At 35.2% G+C, this 21,558-nt stretch overlaps 2 protein-coding genes across 2 annotated transcripts; one reads left to right on the top strand and one right to left on the bottom strand.

Moving 5' to 3' along the window:
• Positions 1-7,118: 7,118 nt before the first annotated feature.
• Positions 7,119-7,759, top strand: LOC126700541 (uncharacterized mitochondrial protein AtMg00810-like). Its single transcript, XM_050398741.1, has 2 exons — positions 7,119-7,254; positions 7,416-7,759. The coding sequence occupies exons 1-2, from the start codon at positions 7,119-7,121 to the stop codon at positions 7,757-7,759; spliced, it is 480 nt and encodes a 159-aa protein (XP_050254698.1).
• An 889-nt stretch (positions 7,760-8,648) lies between these two features.
• On the bottom strand, positions 8,649-20,946 carry LOC126700533 (NAC domain-containing protein 4-like). The gene is made up of 5 exons (XM_050398734.1): positions 20,775-20,946; positions 19,939-20,103; positions 10,099-10,235; positions 9,643-9,992; positions 8,649-8,946 (listed from the first exon to the last, which is right to left on the bottom strand). Exons 1-5 carry the CDS (start codon positions 20,944-20,946, stop codon positions 8,649-8,651), a joined length of 1,122 nt encoding a protein of 373 aa, XP_050254691.1.
• Positions 20,947-21,558: the final 612 nt, after the last annotated feature.

Raw genomic sequence — 21,558 nt, 5'->3', positions numbered from 1 at the left:
ATGAATCAATGATTGCTTTTATTATCTGACTAAGACACTAATTAGTTTTTGCTATAGACTTTACTATATTTCTTATTCAATCACAAAAGACATTATTAGTTGAACTAACTAAACCCACCAACTATTCCATACTTTTAATTTTATTGGTAGGATGAGTTCACCATTCATAACTTATCATATTAACAAATTATTAGAGAAGTAATTTTCCAATTTTAGAAATCTATAAGTAGGAGCACCATTTAATATATATACATACATATATAAGATAGAATACCAAAAAGTTATGATAAAGAATTAACCCCTATTACATAGTATATAAGAATTAACTTTTTTTTTAATTATTATATAAAAAATATTACTTCTTACTAATTAAATTAGTAAAAGATGACAAGTATAAAATTTAAAAAAATCACACTTACTATATTATTTTATTTTTCTCAAATCATCCATTTTGTTTATACCCCCCCCCCCCCCCCCAAAAAAAAAAAAAAAGTGATTAGTTGAATTCGTTAAATTGAAACTCCATATACCAAAAAAATTAACAAAAAATGACACCTCATAATTATTACATTATTTAAACTTCTTTCCCTATCCATTCATTTTATAATTTATATATAATAAAAATAATGTGATTAACTAAATTTAAAGAAATATGTTAGTTTAACCTTTTATCTCAACTTCTTTCTTTGTCACATCTGTTATGATAGTCCCAAATTAAAAGAAAACCATCATCCTTACTATTCAAGTACATAAAACCTGATCTTCCATTATATTCACCAATTACAAACTCATTAGCTATTACATAAACTCCACCATATACAAAGTTAAAGCGTTTCAAAAGTATGCAAAGTACTTCCTGCATTTTTTAGTACCATGCAATTTAAGTGCTACTACCACACATCACATCATTTAGTAGTCTTCTTCCCAAAGTGAATTTTCAAAAAATTTAACAAAAGATTATCCAACTTCTAAGGAGCATTTGGTCCATATATCATCTTAGATAATAAAATTTTACGCCTATAATAAGATAGAATACCAAAAAAATACTCTATTTTTCCTGGATTCTTAATAAGAATTAGGAGAGCATCAAGTTGGAGGTGATCTAGTGCATGTATTTATCCTCATCAATTCTTATAAATATTTTCTCCTCAAAATAACAATGTGGGAATCCACTCTCTATGATGGCAAGTCCCTCCTTAGAAATATCATTTCCTTGCTTTATAATTGTTGCCACATTGTAAATTTCAAATTGAAAATTTTCAATTTGTGCTTCAAGCATTTGAGATTGTTTCTTTGGCCTTTTTTATGATGTTTCACATGAATGCAAGTACAAGAGCATTGAAGAATACGATCCAACATTTGGCATGTTCAATCCATCAATATTTTCTTGATAGTTAGCACTATCCTCTGTTTTCCACTGGCATACTTTTTCCTTTACACTTATGTGACGTTTGATACGGGGTAATTTTTAGGATTCCCAGGAATGTTTAAAGAATCTCATGTTTGGTTGCAAATCACACTAGGGAATCAGATACCAGGGGAATCTGGATTCCCCCTTTAACCCTCGTTCAGTAGAAAAGTGGATTCCCTTTAAAACAAGTGGTTATCCAGATTCCCAAGCTTAAAGGAAATTGTATTTTTTATAAATTAACAATTTTAACCCTTTTTCCTTATCATTTAAGGAACTGAGATAAAATATAAAATAAATCGTCAATATCTTTTCCTTTGTCTTTATCTCTTCCTACCAAAACAACGTAAACAAAATAGAAAACTCTGTTGATATATTCATTAACAAAGTTCTATTTAGGTTTCACGTGTTAAAAAAAAAAATTAAAAAAAAGTATGAAGAAACTAATGGACATATGGCCACATTGCATCTTGCTTCAAGATTGAGTTAGAGGAAGCTAAGAGAAGAATGTAAGTATTCAATGAACTATTGAAAATCGAAGGACTTTCTATATCAGGAGGAATCAAAGCTAGAGAATTGCTTACGGCTGATACACGTAAATGTGATTATTTTTACTCATTGCCTGGGGACATTAGGTATGACTATGTTATTCAAGTGCTCACAAATGCAAGAGTGAATACATTATATATGTAATAGATCGCATTTATTTCATTGTTGATGAACTACTTTTATTTTTATTGCTACTTCTATGGTCTTATAGACCTAAATGTCTTCAGGTTGTTTTGTTATGGATTAAGCTCCTTTAAAAATTATTATTAAGAATAAAGTATTTGAGAATTTAAATAGTTATTTTTGTATTGTACTTGTCATTTTGAAATGTTAGAATGTAGTTTTAATGAATTTGTCATAATTTATAGTTTATATTTTGTTTTTCATTATTTATTTAGAGGAAGATTTTTTTTTAAAAAAAATACATATATTGGATTTACAAATCTAAGGATAGAATGGGAAAACAAATAATTCAATTTAAGATTTCTAGGATTAAACCAAATATTATAATCTCACTTTCCTAGGAATCTAATAATATTCTCAATTAAATTAAACATAGGATTAGTTACATTCCTAGGCATCTAGATTGCAAGACATCACATTCCTAGTAATCTGGATGCCAGGAGTAATGTGGATTTTCTCGTACCAAACGCCACCTTATGGTATTTTCACCAATTGCCCTATCCTTACCAAATGTTGTTTTATTTTAATAAAATTAAATAAATAAATAATTGTATTTATAATTTTGTTGTTATAAAATTTATTATGAAATAATATTATGTTTTTTTTAACTCAAATTGTTGTTACAAATAAATTAATATCACATTAATCCCCATTGTCTTTGAAACTTATTTTTCCATTATGTTGAAGTTAAATTCTAATTATAACTCATATATATTCTATGTCTGTATAAAGTAGTATTACCACTCTTGAGATGTGTATCTAAAATGACTTATGAGTGTATATACACAAATATGATATATGACATATATGTGTATAGAGTGGATACCTTTTTTAGATTGTTTTGTGGGTAAATAAGAGCTTGTATAGAGTGGATACCTTTTTTAGATTGTTTTGTGGGTCAAGAATAGCATTTCTTTGGTGGAGCTTTTGCTCTATGATGTAGTGCAAACTGGTGGAGCTTACAATGTAGGGTCCGACTCCCCTCCCTTTTAGAATCCTCATGTTTTCTCTAGTTTTTGTCTAGATGGCTGACACGTGACAAATGACACGTCCAAAGGTAAAACAAATACCACATCAACTATGAATTTTCTCTCAATTTTGGGGTCTTTCTCTTTCATTTTATCTTTCTTTCCTTCTCTTTGCCTCTTCCTAGCTATCTCTCCAACATTATCACCGGCGCCTGAACATCAGAGGCATCAAGATCAAAACTTGGGAAAAAGTGAATTCTGAAAGCTAAGAAAAAACCCAAGTCTGATTTTTTTTTTTTGGTTGACAAAACCCAAGTTTGCTTTCCTTTCAATCTTAATATACAACTAAACCTAAGAAAAGAAAACTATGGAGGGATAAAAATCAATTGAAGTTTTTGACGTCAAATAGATTTGGCCATTCAGTGATAACGTGTTGGGTCTTCAATAAGCCCAAATCAACAAGAAATATACAATAAATTATGCGGCCAAACAACTACTCAAAACAATGGAAAAAAATAAAAGAAATAAAAAACAAGATCGAGATAGAGAAGATGATGGTTTAACAAGTAAAATGAAAATGGCTCTACAAAAGGAGGACAATAACCTGCATGTCCTGCACACCCACCTTGCACAATAAAGCTTCTTTGGCTTTTGGCTGAAATATCTTTTATTCTTCTTTGATTTCCTCATCTATTGTCCCACATTTACCCCTTTTTTCCAAAGAGTTATGATCTTGGTGACTTTTATTCTCAAGCGACATTGACAATGTTGGAGAGAGGGGCAAAGAGAGAGAAAAGGAAAGAAAGAAAGAATGAAAGAGAAAGACCCAAAAATTGAGAGAAAATTCATAGTTGACATGGTGTTTTTTTTTTTTTTTTTTTTTTTACCTTTGCATGTGTCATTTGCCACGTGTCAGTCATCTAGACAAAAACTGGAGAAAACATGAGGATTCTAAACGGGAGGGGAGTCGGACCCGTTGTATCATGGGGCTGGTGTGTTAGTGAACTCATTGTATAGATTGAGAAATATGTAACATATTCTCCTACAATGCTATGAAATTATTAAAATCGTTGGTTCCACGGTTTAGAAAAAATAAAATATTTCAAAATTAATTAGCAAGCTTACAATAAATCATTTGATTTTATCTTATTATTTTTTATGAAATTTAATTTGCATTAAATGATTAAAACAATTAGTGAAAATTCAGATGATTTGTTGTGAGTTTGCTAATTAATTTTGAATTGTTGATTTTTTTTTTCTTCCCTAAACCGCAGAACCAACACCAAATAAATCAAACAGCTTGTCGTAGTATTAATCTAAGTATATATGTGTGTAAAGTTCCCTCTTAAAAACTGGAACCTACACCCTTGCCCCCCACACTCCACAAGCACTTATACTTGTGAAATAACCATCACGCTAAAGGTGCGCAGTGTTATTGTAGTGTATCTTTATTTTGCTATTGTTAGGTTTACCTATAAGTATACAATACATACTATCTATGCAATTTTCCCTTATAACCCTCATTTTCTCCCCATTTCGGGGAGATGAGGTTTTGCTGAACTTGAGTGGGAAATGCTTAAAACCTACCTTTCCTACCCATTTTCTTTCGCAAGCCAAACCAAGGAAAATCTCTTATTCCTTTCACTTTTCTCTCACTCACTTTCTATTCACCCACTTTTCACCCCAACAAAGTATAAAAGCTTGAGTGAAGTGGCAGATAGATGCATCTTCATAGCTAAATCCTTAACTAGGAGACTTGTCCAATAGATTCATGCAATCACCAAAATTAGAACGTGGTCCCAGTTTTGGCATACTCAACCCCTAACAACTGACCACCTTCAAAGTTGGCACTTGGAAAACCACAGTAAACTGTAGTTTTATAGAACCGTGTGAAATCATGGAAATAAGACCCATAGAGAGACCAATTTCTCTGATTGTTTAACCTTGCTCTGGAAACTCCAAGTAGAACATGGCAACAATTGCTTATAAACAAGATGATCAAGACAATATATATGCATTAAAAATTTAAAATGATCAAACATCTCCAGTGTTCCATACCATATCTCTATTCTAAATTAGAACCACTAGGAAACAAATTAGCACAAGCTCAAGAGTGGAAAATGGCAGCCGCAAGTTTTGTTCCAAAATATCTATAGACAATCGTCCCAAACATCCAAATGCAGGAATCAAAATGGAACAATGATTTCCAAACGCAAATCTAAGCATGTGGGAAAAAAATGGAAATAAGTGCTTGTGTAACTTTTATAAATATAAATATATATATACACACACACATTAAAAGGAAAGGAAACATGCATAAAATTTAACATCTATGCTTCCCGTGAACAACCTTCGTCTTCCACTTGTTACTCCTGCTTTTGTTGCTGCAGCTACTGCTGTTCCTTTTATTCCTTCCCTTGCACTTTGGCATGCTTGACTTGGTCATGCATCTTCTTCTCGAGTACAACAATTAGCTTCTAGAGATTTGTTAGGTTCAGTTTCCACTGATATCTTTGACCTTATTCATTCTAATGTTTGGCGGCCTTCCTCTGTCTCTAGTAGTGGTGGATCTCGATATTTTGTTGTCTTTGTTGATGATTACTCTCGCTATAGCTGGATTTTTAATATGAAACATCGTTCTGAATTTTTGCAAGTATATTCTAATTTTGCAAAAATGATTGAAACTCAATTTTCCAAACGTATCAAAATTTTTTGATCTGATAATGCTCTTGAGTACACTCAATATGCTTTCCAAGCTATTTTGCATTCCTATGGCACTGTTCATCAACTAACTTGTCCAGGTACCTCTCAACAAAATGGTAGAGCCGAACGAAAACTTCATCATATTCTTGACACTATTCGTGCTCTCCTTCTCTCTGCCAAAGTTCCTGCTCCTTTTTGGGACGAAGCTACTCTTCATGCTGTTCGTACTATTAATTGTATTCCAAGCCTTATCATCCAAAATCAAACTCCATATGAGTGTCTTTTTGGGTCACCTCCAGACTTTCACCACCTTCGCTCCTTCAGTTCTGCTTGTTTCGTTCTTCTTCAGCCACATGAGTATAACAAACTTGAGCCTCGGTCAAGGCTTTGTTATTTTCTTGGCTATGGCGAAACTCAAAAGGGGTATCGGTGTTATGATCCTGCCTCTCATCGTCTTCGTATCTCCTGCAATGTTGTCTTTTGGGAACATCGCCTCTTTGTCGAACTCTCTCACTTCCGTGCCTCCCTATCTTCCTCCTCTGTCTTAGATCTCCTTCCAGATGAGGTACGTATTCCTTCTGTAGCTGCTCCTGATCCTCCTATAGTTACTCCTGATTCTCCTGTAAACTTCTCTATCCAACCACTAGATATCACTAATCCCTTTCCTAGTTCACCGTTTAATGAATAGGTGGAAGATGAACAGGTCAAAGACGAGCTACCCAACCCCAACCTTGAGCTTGGGTCCCCTTCTCCTGCTCCGCCTGAAGATCTTGCACAAGACATTCCACCTTGTCACTCAACTCGGGTAAGATCTATTCCTGCACATTTACTTGACTATCATTGTTACACTGCCCTTGCTACACTACACGAGCCTCACACTTATCGTGAGACTTCCACAAACCCTTTATGGCAGATTGCAATGAAAGAGGAACTTGATGCATTATCTAAAAACCATACTCGGGATTTGGTGACACTCCCCCTCGGGAAATCTGTGGTTGGTTGTAAGTGGATCTACAAGATTAAGACTCGCTCTGATGGGTCCATTGAGCACTACAAAGCCCTTCTTGTTGCAAAAAGGTTTACACAGAAGTATGGGATTGATTATGAAGAGACCTTTACTCCGGTTACTCGTATCTCATCTGTTCGTGCCCTCTTAGCTGTTGCTGCTGCCAATAAATGGGACCTTTTTCAGATGGATGTCAAAAATGCATTCCTTAATGGGGATTTAAGTGAAGAAGTTTATATGCAACCTCCTCCTGGTCTCTCTATTGATTCAAACAAGGTGTGTCACCTTCAACGTGCACTTTATGGCCTTAAACAAGCTCCATGAGCTTGGTTTACCAAATTCAGCTCTACTATCTCTCACTTGGGTTACATGGCTAGCCATTATGATTCTGCCTTATTTCTTCGTCGCACTGGCAAAAGCACTATTTTACCTCTCCTGTATGTGGATAATATGATCATAACTGATAATGACCTCAGTGGCATTCAAGAACTCAATGATTTTCTCAATCAGTAATTTGAGATGAAAGATCTTGGACATCTTAACTACTTCTTAGGTCTTGAAATCACTCATTCTACAAATGGACTTTATATTACTTAAGCCAAGTATGCTTCTGAACTATTCTCTCGAGTTGGACTCACTGATAGCAAGACTGTTGACATTCCAGTTGAACTTAATGCGCATCTAACTCTCACAGGAGGGAAATCATTGTCTAATCCCTCTTTTTACAGACGCTTGGTTGGCAGCCTAGTTTATCTCATTGTCACTCGTCCAGACATTTCCAATGCTGTTCACCAGGTGAGCCAGTATATGTCTACTCCACGATTGACTCACTATGCTACTGTTTTGTGCATTCTTCGGTACCTAAAGGGCACTATCTTCCATGGCTTTTTCTACTCTGCTCAGTCTCCTCTTGTTCTCCATGCATTTTCTGTTGCTGATTGAGTGGGAGATCCCACTGATCGCAGGTCCACCACTGGTTATTGCTTTCTTCTTGGTTCTTCCTTGATTTCTTGGCGAAGCAAGAAACAAACTCATGTGGCCCACTCCAGTACTAAAGCAGAATATCGTGCCCTTGCTAATACCACATCTAAGCTCCTTTAACTATGATGGCTTCTCAAAGACTTAGGTGTGTCTACATCCTTTATCACTCCTCTTTATTGTGACAACCAGAGTGCCATTCATATTGCTCACAATTATGTCTTCCATAAACGGACTAAACACATCGAGATCGATTGTCATTTTATCCGTTATCAACTTGTCCATGGTGCTCTCAAGCTAATCTTAGTCACCTCTAAAGATCAACTTGCATATATCTTCACCAAGTCACATCCTAAGGGACGTCTTCGTACTTTGGTTGACAACCTCAAGTTGGTCTCACATCCACCTTGAGTTTGAGGGGGGCTATTAACGTGTATTAGGGTATGTGGGCTTTAGGCCCACCTTGTTTACTTGTATAGCACACTTACTTGTACTACACACTTTGCCTTCCATATAAAAGGCACTCATGTATATTCTATGATTTGAGAAATACAATATACAATTATTCAGTATTTCTAACAAGAATATCTTCAAATCTGAAGTAACAATATAACTCTTGATACATTTTTTGAAAAGATGATAACAGATCAAGCCATATCTGAGTAACTAAAACTAAAGTCTGAAACACTACTTATACCGGGTATCGACATTTGATTAGGACAACAAAGACAAATGCTAAGAGAGACTATGCCCATCTGGCCACTGCATGTCTCTTCTTGGGACAAAATGTGGGAAAACATTTCCCATAAGAAGAGAATCCTCAGGTGAAGTTAACCATTTTTTTTGTCTGAATTTAGCACCAGTAATTTCCACATATCACCACTCCCCAAATAACAACCACAAATAATAAAACACCAATTAGTATATTGACAAAATACGCCCAGGGTGGACTAGATTCATGGACTAGAAGCGATGTCTCTTGGAAATTGAGATAACCCTTACGATCACTGCCAGCTGACCCATCTCTTGTTGATTTCAGGATTTCCTTTGCATTGGTGCCTTTAGCCATTTTCTGCTCTTTGTTAGACTCAGTAACATTTTTTTTCCGTGGGAAGATCAACAGTAACATTGTGCCTTGAAGCATTTTTGTCCTGCAAAAGGAAATCATATAGAGTCAAAATATAATAGCAAACATACAAGTAACCTGACACAAATTTTACTTCCATGTAAGAATGTCTCAGTAGAGACAGTTATCTATTCATCATATGCTGCAGCTTGATTAATTCTCTCACCATTTATTGGGTCACTATTTTAAGTGAACTGTTACTCTTCAATTGGAATCTTCTCCGAGCAGCTGTTTGTCCTACAACGTGGTGGGATCTTCGGTGATATTGAGGTTTGAAGGTTCTTATCTTTGGAAGAGATTCTGGACTAGATTCTGAACAGACTCTTGAAATGCAACGTATGAATTTAGGTTCAGGTGCTGGTAGACAGTCAAAAGGAGCATCAAGTCCCAAGAAATCTTCTCTATGTTGGCTATCGTCAGAAAAGGATACAGTTCCAAATTCAATCATAGCACACTGTAACGTATAGAATTCAGTGGACAAGTTAATTTTCCAAGTTTCCTAAACAGCCAGTTTCAAAAACAGAAGTTCTGAAAGCCTACAGTGCCAGTAATGCAGCAAAGTATAGGTGGTTGACCAGTGCAAAACATCAAAGACCTTAAAATCTTCATTCGACATGGAGATTTTTTAAAGATTTATAAGAAATTATCACATAAACATTGTAATAATATGAGATTCATATTATTACAATGTTCCTGTTAATATTCTGCTATGGAGATTTACAGTTTACTAGCTATTGGAGATTCTCCAATAGCTGTTGGAGAATATATGTTTACCTCTACCTTTGCTTGGGCTGTGTCAGCATCTGTGTGACTCAAGTGCAGTATTTCTTCATGGGGGTGCTCATCCTGGTCAACAAAAAGTGAATCGACAAACTTTCTTTGATCCTCTTCATGTTCATTATCATCAGACTGAAATTGCAGTCCATTACAGCCATTGGTAAATGTGGAATCCACGAAAGAGGGTTCCTGCTGATTGTATAATGGAAGTTGTGAGGAAGAGGCATCATAATCCTGCAGCTGATGCAGCAGCTGAAGGGCTGATTCCAAGTCTTCTTCTGTCTGATCATGTACCTGAATTAAGAATTGTAAACAAACAGGCATCAGTTTCAAATATGCTTCTCATGGTCCATATAAGAAGTTGATATGGGAAATATCCATATGGCATGCTCCTTTTTACCTCTGGAATTGTATCCTCTCTCATTGGATTTTCAAAATCAGAAGCAATGTAGCTGCTTTCTTCACCTTCATCACGGGCTGTCACATTAGTCTTCTCATCTGTTTTTTTTTTTTTAAGCGACAGAGGACAAAGGCCCTCTGCACAAGTGAATGAGCCACTATTACTTTGTGGTAGTAGATAACAAAAGTTTCAGAAAAAACAAAAAAAACAAAATTCAAACGTCAAAATCAGAAGCATATACCTAAACTTTTCTACTCACATCAGTCAAAGTCTAGGATGACATTAAGCATCCATCAAGTAATAATACACTTTCTGTTTAGAAATGTTAGTTTTTAGTTTTTAGAGATACAAACAATGAAGTTCACAATCTCTTGTTGTAAACAATAATTATAAAACAAAGAAAGTTTGTGGCAATTTGAAAACATTTAAGAACCTCAAGGGTTGACTATATGGTTCCCAAGGCCGCACGAGATCCTAGGTTCAAAATCTATTGTCAGTATCTTAGGGTCACTCCCAAGGGATTCCTCCCTATAATAACCCGGTGTGTGGGATGGGAGAACTATACACGTCCATCAGATACTCAAAGAAATTTGAATACCCTCGTTTCTATAAAATAAAATAAATTAAAATTATTTTAAAAAAAAATCTCAGGCAAAGGGGCCTTGAAGTTTAAGGTAATGCATAACAATTATCCAAAACCAAGTCTATGAATGTGATTATTACTTATACCCAATGTGAAAAATTACAAATTCACCAATTAACTTTTTAATGGAATTTAAATGGGCAAAACCACATTTGGCTCTTAAAGTTTATCCTATTTTTTAATTTGGTCTCCAAAGTCCAAAGTTTCAAAAGTATTAATCAAATAGGTCCTTTATTTTAAATTTGACAATGAATTTTCTTTAGCCACATGCCCAAAAAATTATCATGTATTATATATAACTAGTGTGTAGTGCCGTGCATGCATATGCACATGTACAATTAAAAACAATCACAATTATATGGTTCAAATTATATAAATATTTTTAGAAGAAATTCAAATTATACATTGTATTAGTTTACATTTTTTTTAAACCATATATTTCTAAAATATGTAATGGTTTCTCATTTATATAAATATATATATATATATATATATAATTTAGAATTTAATTCGTTTTAAACTCTTCGGCTTTTGTATCCAATAATTCATTTGCCACAAAAATTAAAAACTTAAATGAACACATGGCAGAAAATTAGACTCCATTTGAAATCCAATTTAGAATTTAATTAAATTTGGACTCTTTGATTTTTACATTCAATAATTCACTCGGTACAAAATTAAAAATTAAATGGGATACGTGATGCAAAATTGAGTATTCAATCAAAATCTAATTGGATTTTCTCTAAGTTTTGGTTATTAATATATATATATATATATACATATATATAAAATGAATTTGAGTGGGGCGTTTATAAGCTTGTATAACATATTTATAATTTTATAATTTTGTATTGATATATTACTATCTTTTCTAAACTTCTTTTTAGTGTCTTAAAAAAAGGACTAGTTTATTTTTTGGGGGGTCAAATTTACATATTTTTATGGGACTAAACTCCTAAAAAAAATTAATTTTCATAAATAATAAATATAAGTTATTTTAACACAATTAAAGGTTTTTGAGGAGAAGGGGGATAGGCCCTTCATCCCAGCATAGTGTTGTCCCTACCAATTGGTTGCTTTTTATCCATTCGTGCTGCTCACGTATTTTTTTAGACAGCTATATATATAATCAATTTTTTTTTTTTTGAGAAGAATATATAAATAATCATAAACATGCTCTTTAGTGCAACTAGTAGTTTGCACTGTGCCAAATTGAATCATTTTCAAGGATTTGATTAATACTTTTAAAACTCAAAAAGCAATCGAATTAGAAAGTGGGCAAACTTTTTAGACCAAATATTTTTTTGATCCACTTATAACAGAAATCATCAACTCGCAACAAGAAAACAATGTTAACAATTATCTTAAATGCATAGAGTAATCTTCTAATTGCTTACATAACGTAGAAATTGTGATGGAGAAAAAAATAAAAGAGGAGAGTAAACATGAGAGTTTAAGTGGTTTGGTCTAATGGCCTACATTCATGAGACAAGAGTCTAAAGTGGACTAATTTATAATAGGATTTACATACAAAAGTAAAAAATAATTTAAATTGCATTTTGACTGCCTCAATTCTATGAATTTCTCTACCAATCGATCCCATAATGGTCTCTTTTGAAATCAATTTCTTGATTTCGTCTTCCACTTTCATGGAAAGTAAATTGTTAGGTTCTAAAGTGTAGGACTTTATGTATTTAGAACTCTAATTTGTATTGTTGGCAAACCATGATCAAAACAATGTGTTTAAAAGTGTTTAAAGCTAGTTCAAAGTTGTATGTCAATGTAAAATTGGAATCGAGTGTAAAGCAGAAAGCACTATGGCTTTCGGCCTGGCTCGATCGATCGAAGCTTAGGCTCGACCGATCGAAGCTCGGGCAGATCGCTTTTCTGCAGAATTTTCCAACTCAGCCCTAGTTGTTTTAAAACGTTTTTAGGGTTTCTTATTTGTCCTAAGTATAAAAGGCAAACTCTAGCCACGTTTTAGTGTTGCTCATATTACGGTTTGTGTAAATCTCTTGTAAGATCTAGAGGAGCTTTCCTTTACACAAACTTAGGGTTTTAAAGGAGGAGATATTTTCTACACCTTGATGATCAAAACAGTTGCTGCCATTAAAACTTAAAGAATACACAAGCGGGGGTGCTTGTAGCTAGTGGGAATCCAAGAAAGAAGGAGTCCGTGGATTCGGAGCTTGCACGTGGTCGTGTCAGTAAGTTCTACTGGTTGGTAGCATTAGGAAGTCAAGCGGGGGTGCTTGTAAGTCCTTTTGTATGAACTTCGATTCTTTCAAGATAGTGGATTCAAGTTTACCTTGAGGATAGCTAGGTTAAATCCTCCCTAGGTTTTTACCGGTTTGGTTTCCTGGGTGATCATATCGTGTGTTATTTATTTTCCGCTGCTTTGCATGATTTGATCTTTATTATTGTGATAACCTAGACTTGCTTAATTGGACTAAGTAACAACTTGGCTAATTACCAAGGTTTAATCAATTGTTTAAGGGGTCTAAAAACTGTCAAGTGGTATCAGAGCAGGTAGCTCTTTCGTTGTTGATCCTTTGATCACTGAGCTGATCCTTGACCCCTGTTGTCATGGAACACGGACACTCTCTAGTTATTCCTCCTCACTTTGATGGGAATAATTATGCTTACTGGAAAGTAAGGATGAAAGCTTTCCTGAAATCCATTGATCAGAGGGTGTGGAACTCCGTTGAATACGGATGGGAGAAGTCCACTACTCCTGTTAGTGAGTGGCAAACTTCTCAGAAAGAAGCAGCTTCGTTTAATAGCAAGGCTATGAATGCGATTTTTAATGCTGTTTCTATGGAGGAATTTAAGAAAATCTCAAATGTTGAGATCGCTCATACTGCTTGGAATATCCTCCAGACTGTGCATGAAGGCACAAAGGCTGTCAAAATAAATAAATTGCAACAATTGACTTCTAAATTTGAAAGCATTAGAATGTTTGATGATGAATCTTTTGATGAATTCTATGCTAAACTGAATGATATTGTTAATTCTGCTTTTAACTTGGGTGAAATCTATGATCAACCTAAAATTGTTAAGAAGATTCTTAGATCTTTGATTGAGAACTTTAGACCCAAGGTGACTGCCATTACTGAAAGTAAGGATGTGAACTCCATCCCTGTTGATGAGCTTGTAGGATCTCTTCAATCCTATGAGTTGGATCTACCCAAAACTACCAAATCCAAATCAATGGCTCTTAAGTCAGTTGATGATGTTGATAGTGGTGGATTTGATGATGAGCTCTCTGCTACAGAGATTGCCTATCTTGCCAAGAATTTTAGAAACTTTCTCAGGAATAACAATAGAAAGGCAAGAGGCACAAACACTGCTGAACCTAGAAATTTTAGGAAGCATGATCCCACTAAGGTTAATAACAATAATAAACCTAGAGAAAGAGTAGGTCAATCTTCCAATAATTCTTTGGGCTCTCAATGTTTTGGATGTCAAGGGTATGGACACATGAAATCTGAATGTCTAACCTATTTGAAGTCTATGGGTAAGTCTATGGTTGTAACCCTTAGTAATGGTGAAGTTTCTGATCATGATTCTGATTGTGATGAGGATGGAAACTTCATTGCTTTCACTGCTACTGCTGTAGTTGATGAGAGCATATCTGTTGAAGAGAACCCTTCTGATGGGGAACTCTCTGAAGATGCAGATCTTCAAGAGGCCTATAACAAACTTTGCAAAGTTGTTGCAAAGGATGCTATGAATGTTGAACTTGGCCTAAAGAAAATTGAATCTCTTGAGCTTAAAAAGAAAAATTTGCTTGTTAAATTGCTTGATGCTAATGATCTTTTGAACAATGTGAAAACTGAAAACATGCTTTTGCTTGATAAAGTTAAATCTTTGAAACTTGATTTATCTGTTGCTAGATCTGCTAGTTCTAAACTTGATCAAATGCTGAGTGTTCAAAAGTCATCTTCTGACAAAACTGGTTTAGGTTATGTTGATAGAATTTGTGTGTCCGCTCCCCATTCCACTAAGTTTGTTCCTTCATCTTCTTCTTCTAAACCTTCAATGAGTAAGATAGTGAGTGAGACTGTCAAACCCTCTGCGAGTGAGGTTGCTAAACCCTTAGAAGGTTCATCATCTAGGAAGATTAGGGTTGATCTGAAAGAATCTAAGCCTAAGAAGCCTACCCTATCTAAGGACAAGACACATGATAAACCTGCATGGGTTTGTCATTTTTGTGGAAAGTCTGGACACATACGTCCAAATTGCTACAAGCTGCAAACTGCAAAGAGAGCAAACAAACCAAAAGTACCTGTGCCTCAAGCACTTGATCCTATGGTACTTATTGGTGATTTGGTAAAGGTTTTAAACCTTTATTCCAATCCTGGAGTTGGTAATCATTCTCAAGTGAATAAGAACTCCAATGCTCGTGGTGCATCTAAAAGTTTTGGATGCAAAAGACTCGACCTAACTGAGTCTTTCTGACATGGTCCTTGTGCTTCATTGCTCTACCCTTTGTGACCATTGTTCTTTGGTTTTTTTTTTTTTTTTTTTTTTTTTTTTTTTGTCTCTAGGATTTGCATAGCATAACATTCATGCATATCATTCTAGGTGTTATTTATTTTTTATTAAATAAAAATAAATATAAATAAAAATAAAAAAAAGGGAAAAAGGAAGCACATTTTGTTTTTGCACTATTCTTCTTGGTTTTTGAGAACAAGGTTGGTCAATTTATTTTCACATAATATGTTCTTTGTACCTTGTTTAGCTTTGATGAGCTTATTTATTGCACTCTACTAGTTGAAGATTTGTAGTACATGTTGTGTGGGAAAGATGTGTATGGTTTTTGATTACTATGTCTTAATCTTGAAGTCACTTGTTTTTAAATGTTGGACTTGAACTTTTAGAGAAAGGCATAAATAACCATCTCACCACTGTTCACTAGCCAATCATGAACACCTTAGTACATATCATAAGATTTTGTGCTCGAGAAAATGTAGCACATGCACAAAAAGAACATAAGGTGAAGCATCGGTAAAAGTGCTTAATTCTTAAAACCTAATTGGTGTGTACTATTAGGCTTGATGCCAAACTCACATAAACTTAAAATTGGAATGTATATTATGAGGTATAAATACAAGAAACTTACATGATTGCAAGCTTATGATCTAAGAGATGTGGGAGTTATATGATGTAACTCTTTAGGTGATAATCTCTTTTAAATTCTTTGTGATGAATTTTGTAGACTTTGTGATTGATTGCTATTCACATATCACTTCACATGTATCTCATGTCTTTGCTAGTCGCACAGACTGCACGAGTTACTCTTTGCTAAACATTGTACATGTTATTGTGTGTGTTTATGGTTTGACCAACCAAGTTTTTGCAATCACTTTGAATTATGTGCAAACTAAATTTGTTGCTTGAAAATTTGTGGAGAATGCAAAATTTTGTTTTTGGGAATATTGGGCTTAAAATTCTTATTTGGAAAATCATATCATCTCATACTCATGCATTTTTGGTCTTAAATTTTAATGTTTTGAGTTAAATCAACTTGTTTTTCAAAAATTGTGTTTTTCCTGAAAAATATGGTGAGCCTCTACCTGATTCGATCGGTCCATTCTGTTTTTCGACCGATCGAAATTTTTAAAATTTTAAAATTTTTGAGAGAAGGAGTCTCTGTCTGTTTCGACCGGTCGAGGCTGATTTTCGACCGATCGAAACTCGTATATCAGGTTTTTTAAAAAGCTGAATTGGACTTTTTCAAAGTCACTATTCAAACTTTTTCAAGCTTTTCTCTCTCTCCGCGTTGGCTCTTGGCTCCACCATCAAATTTTTGTCGTTTTCCTTCAAGATTTTTGCAAGGTTTTTGTCCTTAGAAGCCAGTAAGACCCTTTTGCCCTTCTTTTTCAAGTTTATTTCTTGTTTTCATGCATTTTTCATGCATTCTCATGGGTATTTTTGGCATCTTCAAAATTTTTGGGGTTTTTGATGATTCAAGCCTATTCTTGTGTAATTGATCAATGGGTTTTTGTGCCATGATGTTATATTGATGTTCTCTATAGTTTAATTTGATCAATTTTGTGGTTTTTGAAAAATTGGAAATTCTAGGGTTTTGAATTTGATCTGAATTGGGGATTTTGTCAAATTGGCTTAAATTGATGAAATTGGCTTCTTCAATTGATGTATTTGGTCATTATTTTTGTTATTATATCATGTATAATGATCAATTCGTCAATTTTTTTAAAATTGATCAAGTGGTTTCTATATTTTGGGGTTTTTGTGTTAAAAACCTTTATGTGCAAGCCAATTTTGTAATTTGAACTTTTTTGACTTAATTCACTGCATTAGAACATGCATCATGACATTTAATCTTGTTCATGCATCATATAGATTTTGATTCTATATTTTTGTTTTTGTGCTAACTTGCAATATGCCCTTGGCTTTGGTTTTGTGGCTTTTGTTCTTTCGCTCTGTGTTTTGATCCTTATCTTCGTACCATGCCTAGGAAAACTAGAGCTCATAGGACCATTACCACTTCCTCTAAGTCTCCACCTAGAGTAGAGCTGTTTAAGAATGATAAGTGTAGAGAAGCCTATGACACCTTGAACTGTAGGCGTAAGATATGGTCTGAGCGAGTTGTTGTGTTAGATGCGCTTGATCCGGCCATTAGGGCCAATTTTGAGTCTAGGGGTTGGTTGCCTCTCGTAGAGATAGATCATCCACCTCCGATCGCCCTGATTAGAGAGTTCTACTCGAACCTCTCTTGCCACATCTATGATTCCAACAACCTCGTTAGGAGTTGGATATGAGGTGTAGAGTTCACCATTACCCCTCGGGTGGTGGCTGAGGCTCTTGGGGTGCCGGTTGTTCGGGATGCTGACTATCCCTATGATGAGTCACCCTCTTTAAATGTTGTCATGTCTTACATCACTGGGTCATCTATCCAGTGGGGTTCTGATCCTCGGATCACGTCCGCTGAGCTTACCAAGACTGCCTATCTCTTCTTTAGGATTGCGTGTCATTCCTTGTGGCCTATCTCTCACTTCCACACCATCCCTTTAGAACGATGTGTGTTTTTGTACGCCTTTGCTTCTGGAGCGTCCATCAATTTTCCTCACTTGTTCCTTCGTTCTTTGAACGAGGTTCATAGGAGTTCTGTCGTAGGGCATGCGCTGATTCATCCTATTTTCATTCATAGGATTCTGCTCTATTTAGGTCTAGATGGTTTTCCGTCAGGTGAGCCTGTTCATGTGATAGCTCCCATAGGTGCCACCTTTCTTCATCAGAGGGTTGCTCAGTTGAGAGTTCCTCCTTCTCGTCCTAGAGGTGCGTCATCTAGTAGTGTTCCCCCTCCTCCCTCTTATATAGGTACAGCTGCTGCTGAGACTTCAGGTGCTGCTGCTGATGCTGATGCTGCTGTTCGTCCACCGACTGCTACAGATGATTCAGACATTCGTCGCACGTTGGATCATGTCTTGACCGTTCAGGCGGCTCAAGGACAGATTTTGGTGGACGTACTTGATGAGATCCGTGCCTTGCGTACAGAGTTGGCGCAGTTTAGACCACCTCCCTTTTGATGATGGATATCTTGTTTGCCCTTTGGCATTCCGTCACAAAAAGGGGGAGTACTTGTAGGTTTTTGTTTTTAGGGGGAGCCTTTTTGTTTTTGGTTGGAGCTTGTGGAGTTTTAGATTGTATCTAGGTGCTTCACTGTGTACTTAACATTTTTAGCTCTTACCTTGTTTTTGATAGGATATTCATGTTAGGGGGAGTTTTATGTTTTTGTTGGTACTTTATTTGTTTCTTGTTTCAAACTGCTTATTGATCTATATTTATGAGTTATTCATTGATATATGTCTTTATTTGTGTGTTGTTTGAAATCAAGAAGTTATTTTGTTTACTTGTATTATTTCCACACATGCGATTATGCATTTTGTTTAGTGTTTCAGGAAATATACAGGTTGATTCAATTGAGCTGCTGTCTACACTTGCAACTGATGGATAGTAGTTAGGATTGAATTTGGTTTATGAGCATTATTTTGTAAAGGGCTTTTCATTTTGTAAACTTTGAGCTTCTAAGTTGTGTTTTGTCATTGATTGCCAAATAGGGAGTTTGTTAGGTTCTAAAGTGTAGGATTTTATGTATTTAGAACTCTAATTTGTATTGTTGGCAAACCATGATCAAAACAATGTGTTTAGAAGTGTTTAAAACTAGCTCAAAGTTGTATTTCAATGTAAAGTTGGAATCGAGTGTAAAGTAGAAAGCACTGTGGCTTTCGGCCTGGCTCGATCGATCGAAGCTTAGGCTCGACTTATCGAAGCTCGGGCAGATCGCTTTTTTGCAGAATTTTCCAACTCAGTCCTAGTTGTTTTAAAACGTTTTTAGGGTTTCTTATTTGTCCTAAGTATAAAAGGCAAACCCTAGCCACGTTTTAGTGTTGCTCATATTGCGGTTTGTGTAAATCTCTTATGAGATCTAGAGGAGCTTTCCTTTACACAAACTTAGGGTTTTCAAGGAGGAGATATTTTCTACACCTTGATGATCAAAACAGTTGCTGCCATTAAAACTTAAAGAATACACAAGCGGTGGTGCTTGTAGCTGGTGGGAATCTAAGAAAGAAGGAGTCCGTGGATTCGGAGCTTGCACGTGGTCATGTCAGTAAGTTCTACTAGTTAGTAGCATTAGGAAGTCAAGCGGGGGTGCTTGTAAGTCCTTTTGTATGAACTTCGATTCTTTCAAGATAGTGGATTCAAGTTTACCTTGAGGATAGCTAGGTCAAATCCTCCCCAGGTTTTTACCGGTTTGGTTTCCTGGGTGATCATATCGTGTGTTATTTATTTTCCGCTACTTTGCATGATTTGATCTTTATTATTGTGATAACCTAGACTTGTTTAATTGGACTAAGTAACAACTTGACTAATTACCTAGGTTTAATCATTGGTTTAATCAATTGTTTAAGGGGTCTAAAAACTGTCATAAATTATACTTACCAAGAAACAATAAAACACGTAAACCAAGGAAATTTATGCCTACCACAATCCCAATAAAAATGCATAATTTAACATCATCTTCATGTATACCAAATTAAGAGCATTAACATGAAGAACACCAACCTGGTGAGGAAGAGTGACAATTGGGTGATACTCGTGCATAACCTAGTTGGTCCTGACCCCACCACGAACACGACCTCTATAGAAAACTAAAGTCTTCTTTGTACCAATCACATTGTTGGTGCCTCTAGCTTTGATCTTCCTATCTTTACTAGTGACTTTCCAGTACCCGGATTTGGTAGCCCTGTTCGTTCTGTTGCTGTTGGAGTTCTTGAAATCCCGGGGACTAAAGAAGAACCATTCTGGGTCATCTGACTTGATCACTGAGAACTCTGGGCAACCATGAAACATTCAAGTCCCTTCGTTACCAAAAAAAAAAAAAAATCCCAACTTTTATTTTTATTTATAATACAATTGTTGGGACGAGAGGCCTCAATATCTTCATCGGAAATATGGGAAATGCCAGTTGAGCTATTAAACCTCGAAAAAATCCCAACTTTAATGAATGGTTACTAAGGATTGAATATAAAAAAAATAAAAATTGAAAACTAAATAGACACTGCAAAACCAATACATTAAGCATGAACTTTTTTTGAGAAACAAAAAAAAATCCCAACTTTAATGAATGGTTACTAAGAATTGAAACAAAAAAATTGAAAACTAAATAGACACAGCACTTGTACTATTGAGCATGAATTTTTTTTTTTAGAAACAAAAAAAAAAATCCCAACTTGAATGAATGGTTACTAAGAATTGAATAAATAAAAAATTTGAAAACTATATAGACACTGCACTAGCTAGTACTATGGGTGTGCTCCCTAGTTCAAGTCACTTGCACTTTGAAAAGAATTTCCTGGGCTAGTGCTTTACCCCTTCGTGGGCCCATCCGGCACGAATAGTGATTAGTCTCTGGTTGAAAGCCTTGAGAAAACACTGTGGCAAACCAAAAAAAAAAAAAAGATTAAATTTTTTAATTTTTGACACTTTGGTCAATAATACATACTAGGTAAATCGCAAAGCTCCCACTTGCACACGTTAACTTCAGGGATGACACGGACTAGGGAGTCATTGCCTTCCATTTTGAGCCTGAGATAGTGACTCACAAGCTCTTCATCGATTGGGTGGAATCTGAATCCCACTAGCATTGATTCCATTCCTTTAATGCTTGTTGTCATTTTTCAATAACTCCAACTTTCATAGGAAAAGAAAATTTACAAAAACAAACACGGATTTAAATAAGAGAAGAAGAGGGTGAGGGCTAAGGAGTGAGAACATTCTAGTATATGTATTGTATTGCATTGACTTGAAACTTCCCCTTCAATTCATTAAAAAATAAAGGGATAATTACACTTTATCCACCTGTGATTTGCCTCTAATTTGATGTGCCTACCCGTGGTTTAAATTTTGATACTTTACCCACCTGTGATTCTCACCGTTACTATGCCATAACCCACTTCTCCCTCAGCCATTACTCTAACACATATTATGTAAAAAAAAAAAGCCCAAACAAATCAAAACACTCTCGCTCCTAAAAATCGCTCCCATCCAACCCAACTTGCTCACCAAACAAAGATCCTACACAATGCAATGTGCTTTGCTTGACCGAGAACCATCTGGGCTATGATCGTGCAAGTAACCTAAGGAAGAAAGAGCTTTGATTCTAGGTTCATTTGTTGCTTGGGTGAGTTCAGGTGAGTTCATTGTGCAATAATTATATTTTTTATTTTTTGTATTTGATCCATTTGTTTTCTCTTGATTCTAGGTTCATTTGTTGCTTGGGTGAGCTT

Source organism: Quercus robur, chromosome 2 (genome assembly GCF_932294415.1).
Source record: "Quercus robur chromosome 2, dhQueRobu3.1, whole genome shotgun sequence".
NCBI lineage: Eukaryota > Viridiplantae > Streptophyta > Magnoliopsida > Fagales > Fagaceae > Quercus > Quercus robur.
Note: the sequence above shows the minus strand (reverse complement) of the source record. Positions and strands in the feature narration are given on the sequence as shown.

Coding starts and splice junctions, on each gene's coding strand:
- LOC126700541 (XM_050398741.1), top strand. CDS start 7,119: ATGGCCTTAAACAAGCTCCATGAGCTTGGTTTACCAAATTCAGCTCTA. Junction 7,255..7,415: donor AGCACTATTTTACCTCTCCT/GTATGTGGATAA, acceptor ATATTACTTAAG/CCAAGTATGCTTCTGAACTA.
- LOC126700533 (XM_050398734.1), bottom strand. CDS start 20,946: ATGACAACAAGCATTAAAGGAATGGAATCAATGCTAGTGGGATTCAGA. Junction 9,993..10,098: donor GAGAGGATACAATTCCAGAG/GTAAAAAGGAGC, acceptor TTCTTAATTCAG/GTACATGATCAGACAGAAGA. Junction 8,947..9,642: donor TCTCCAATAGCTAGTAAACT/GTAAATCTCCAT, acceptor TTCCTTTTGCAG/GACAAAAATGCTTCAAGGCA.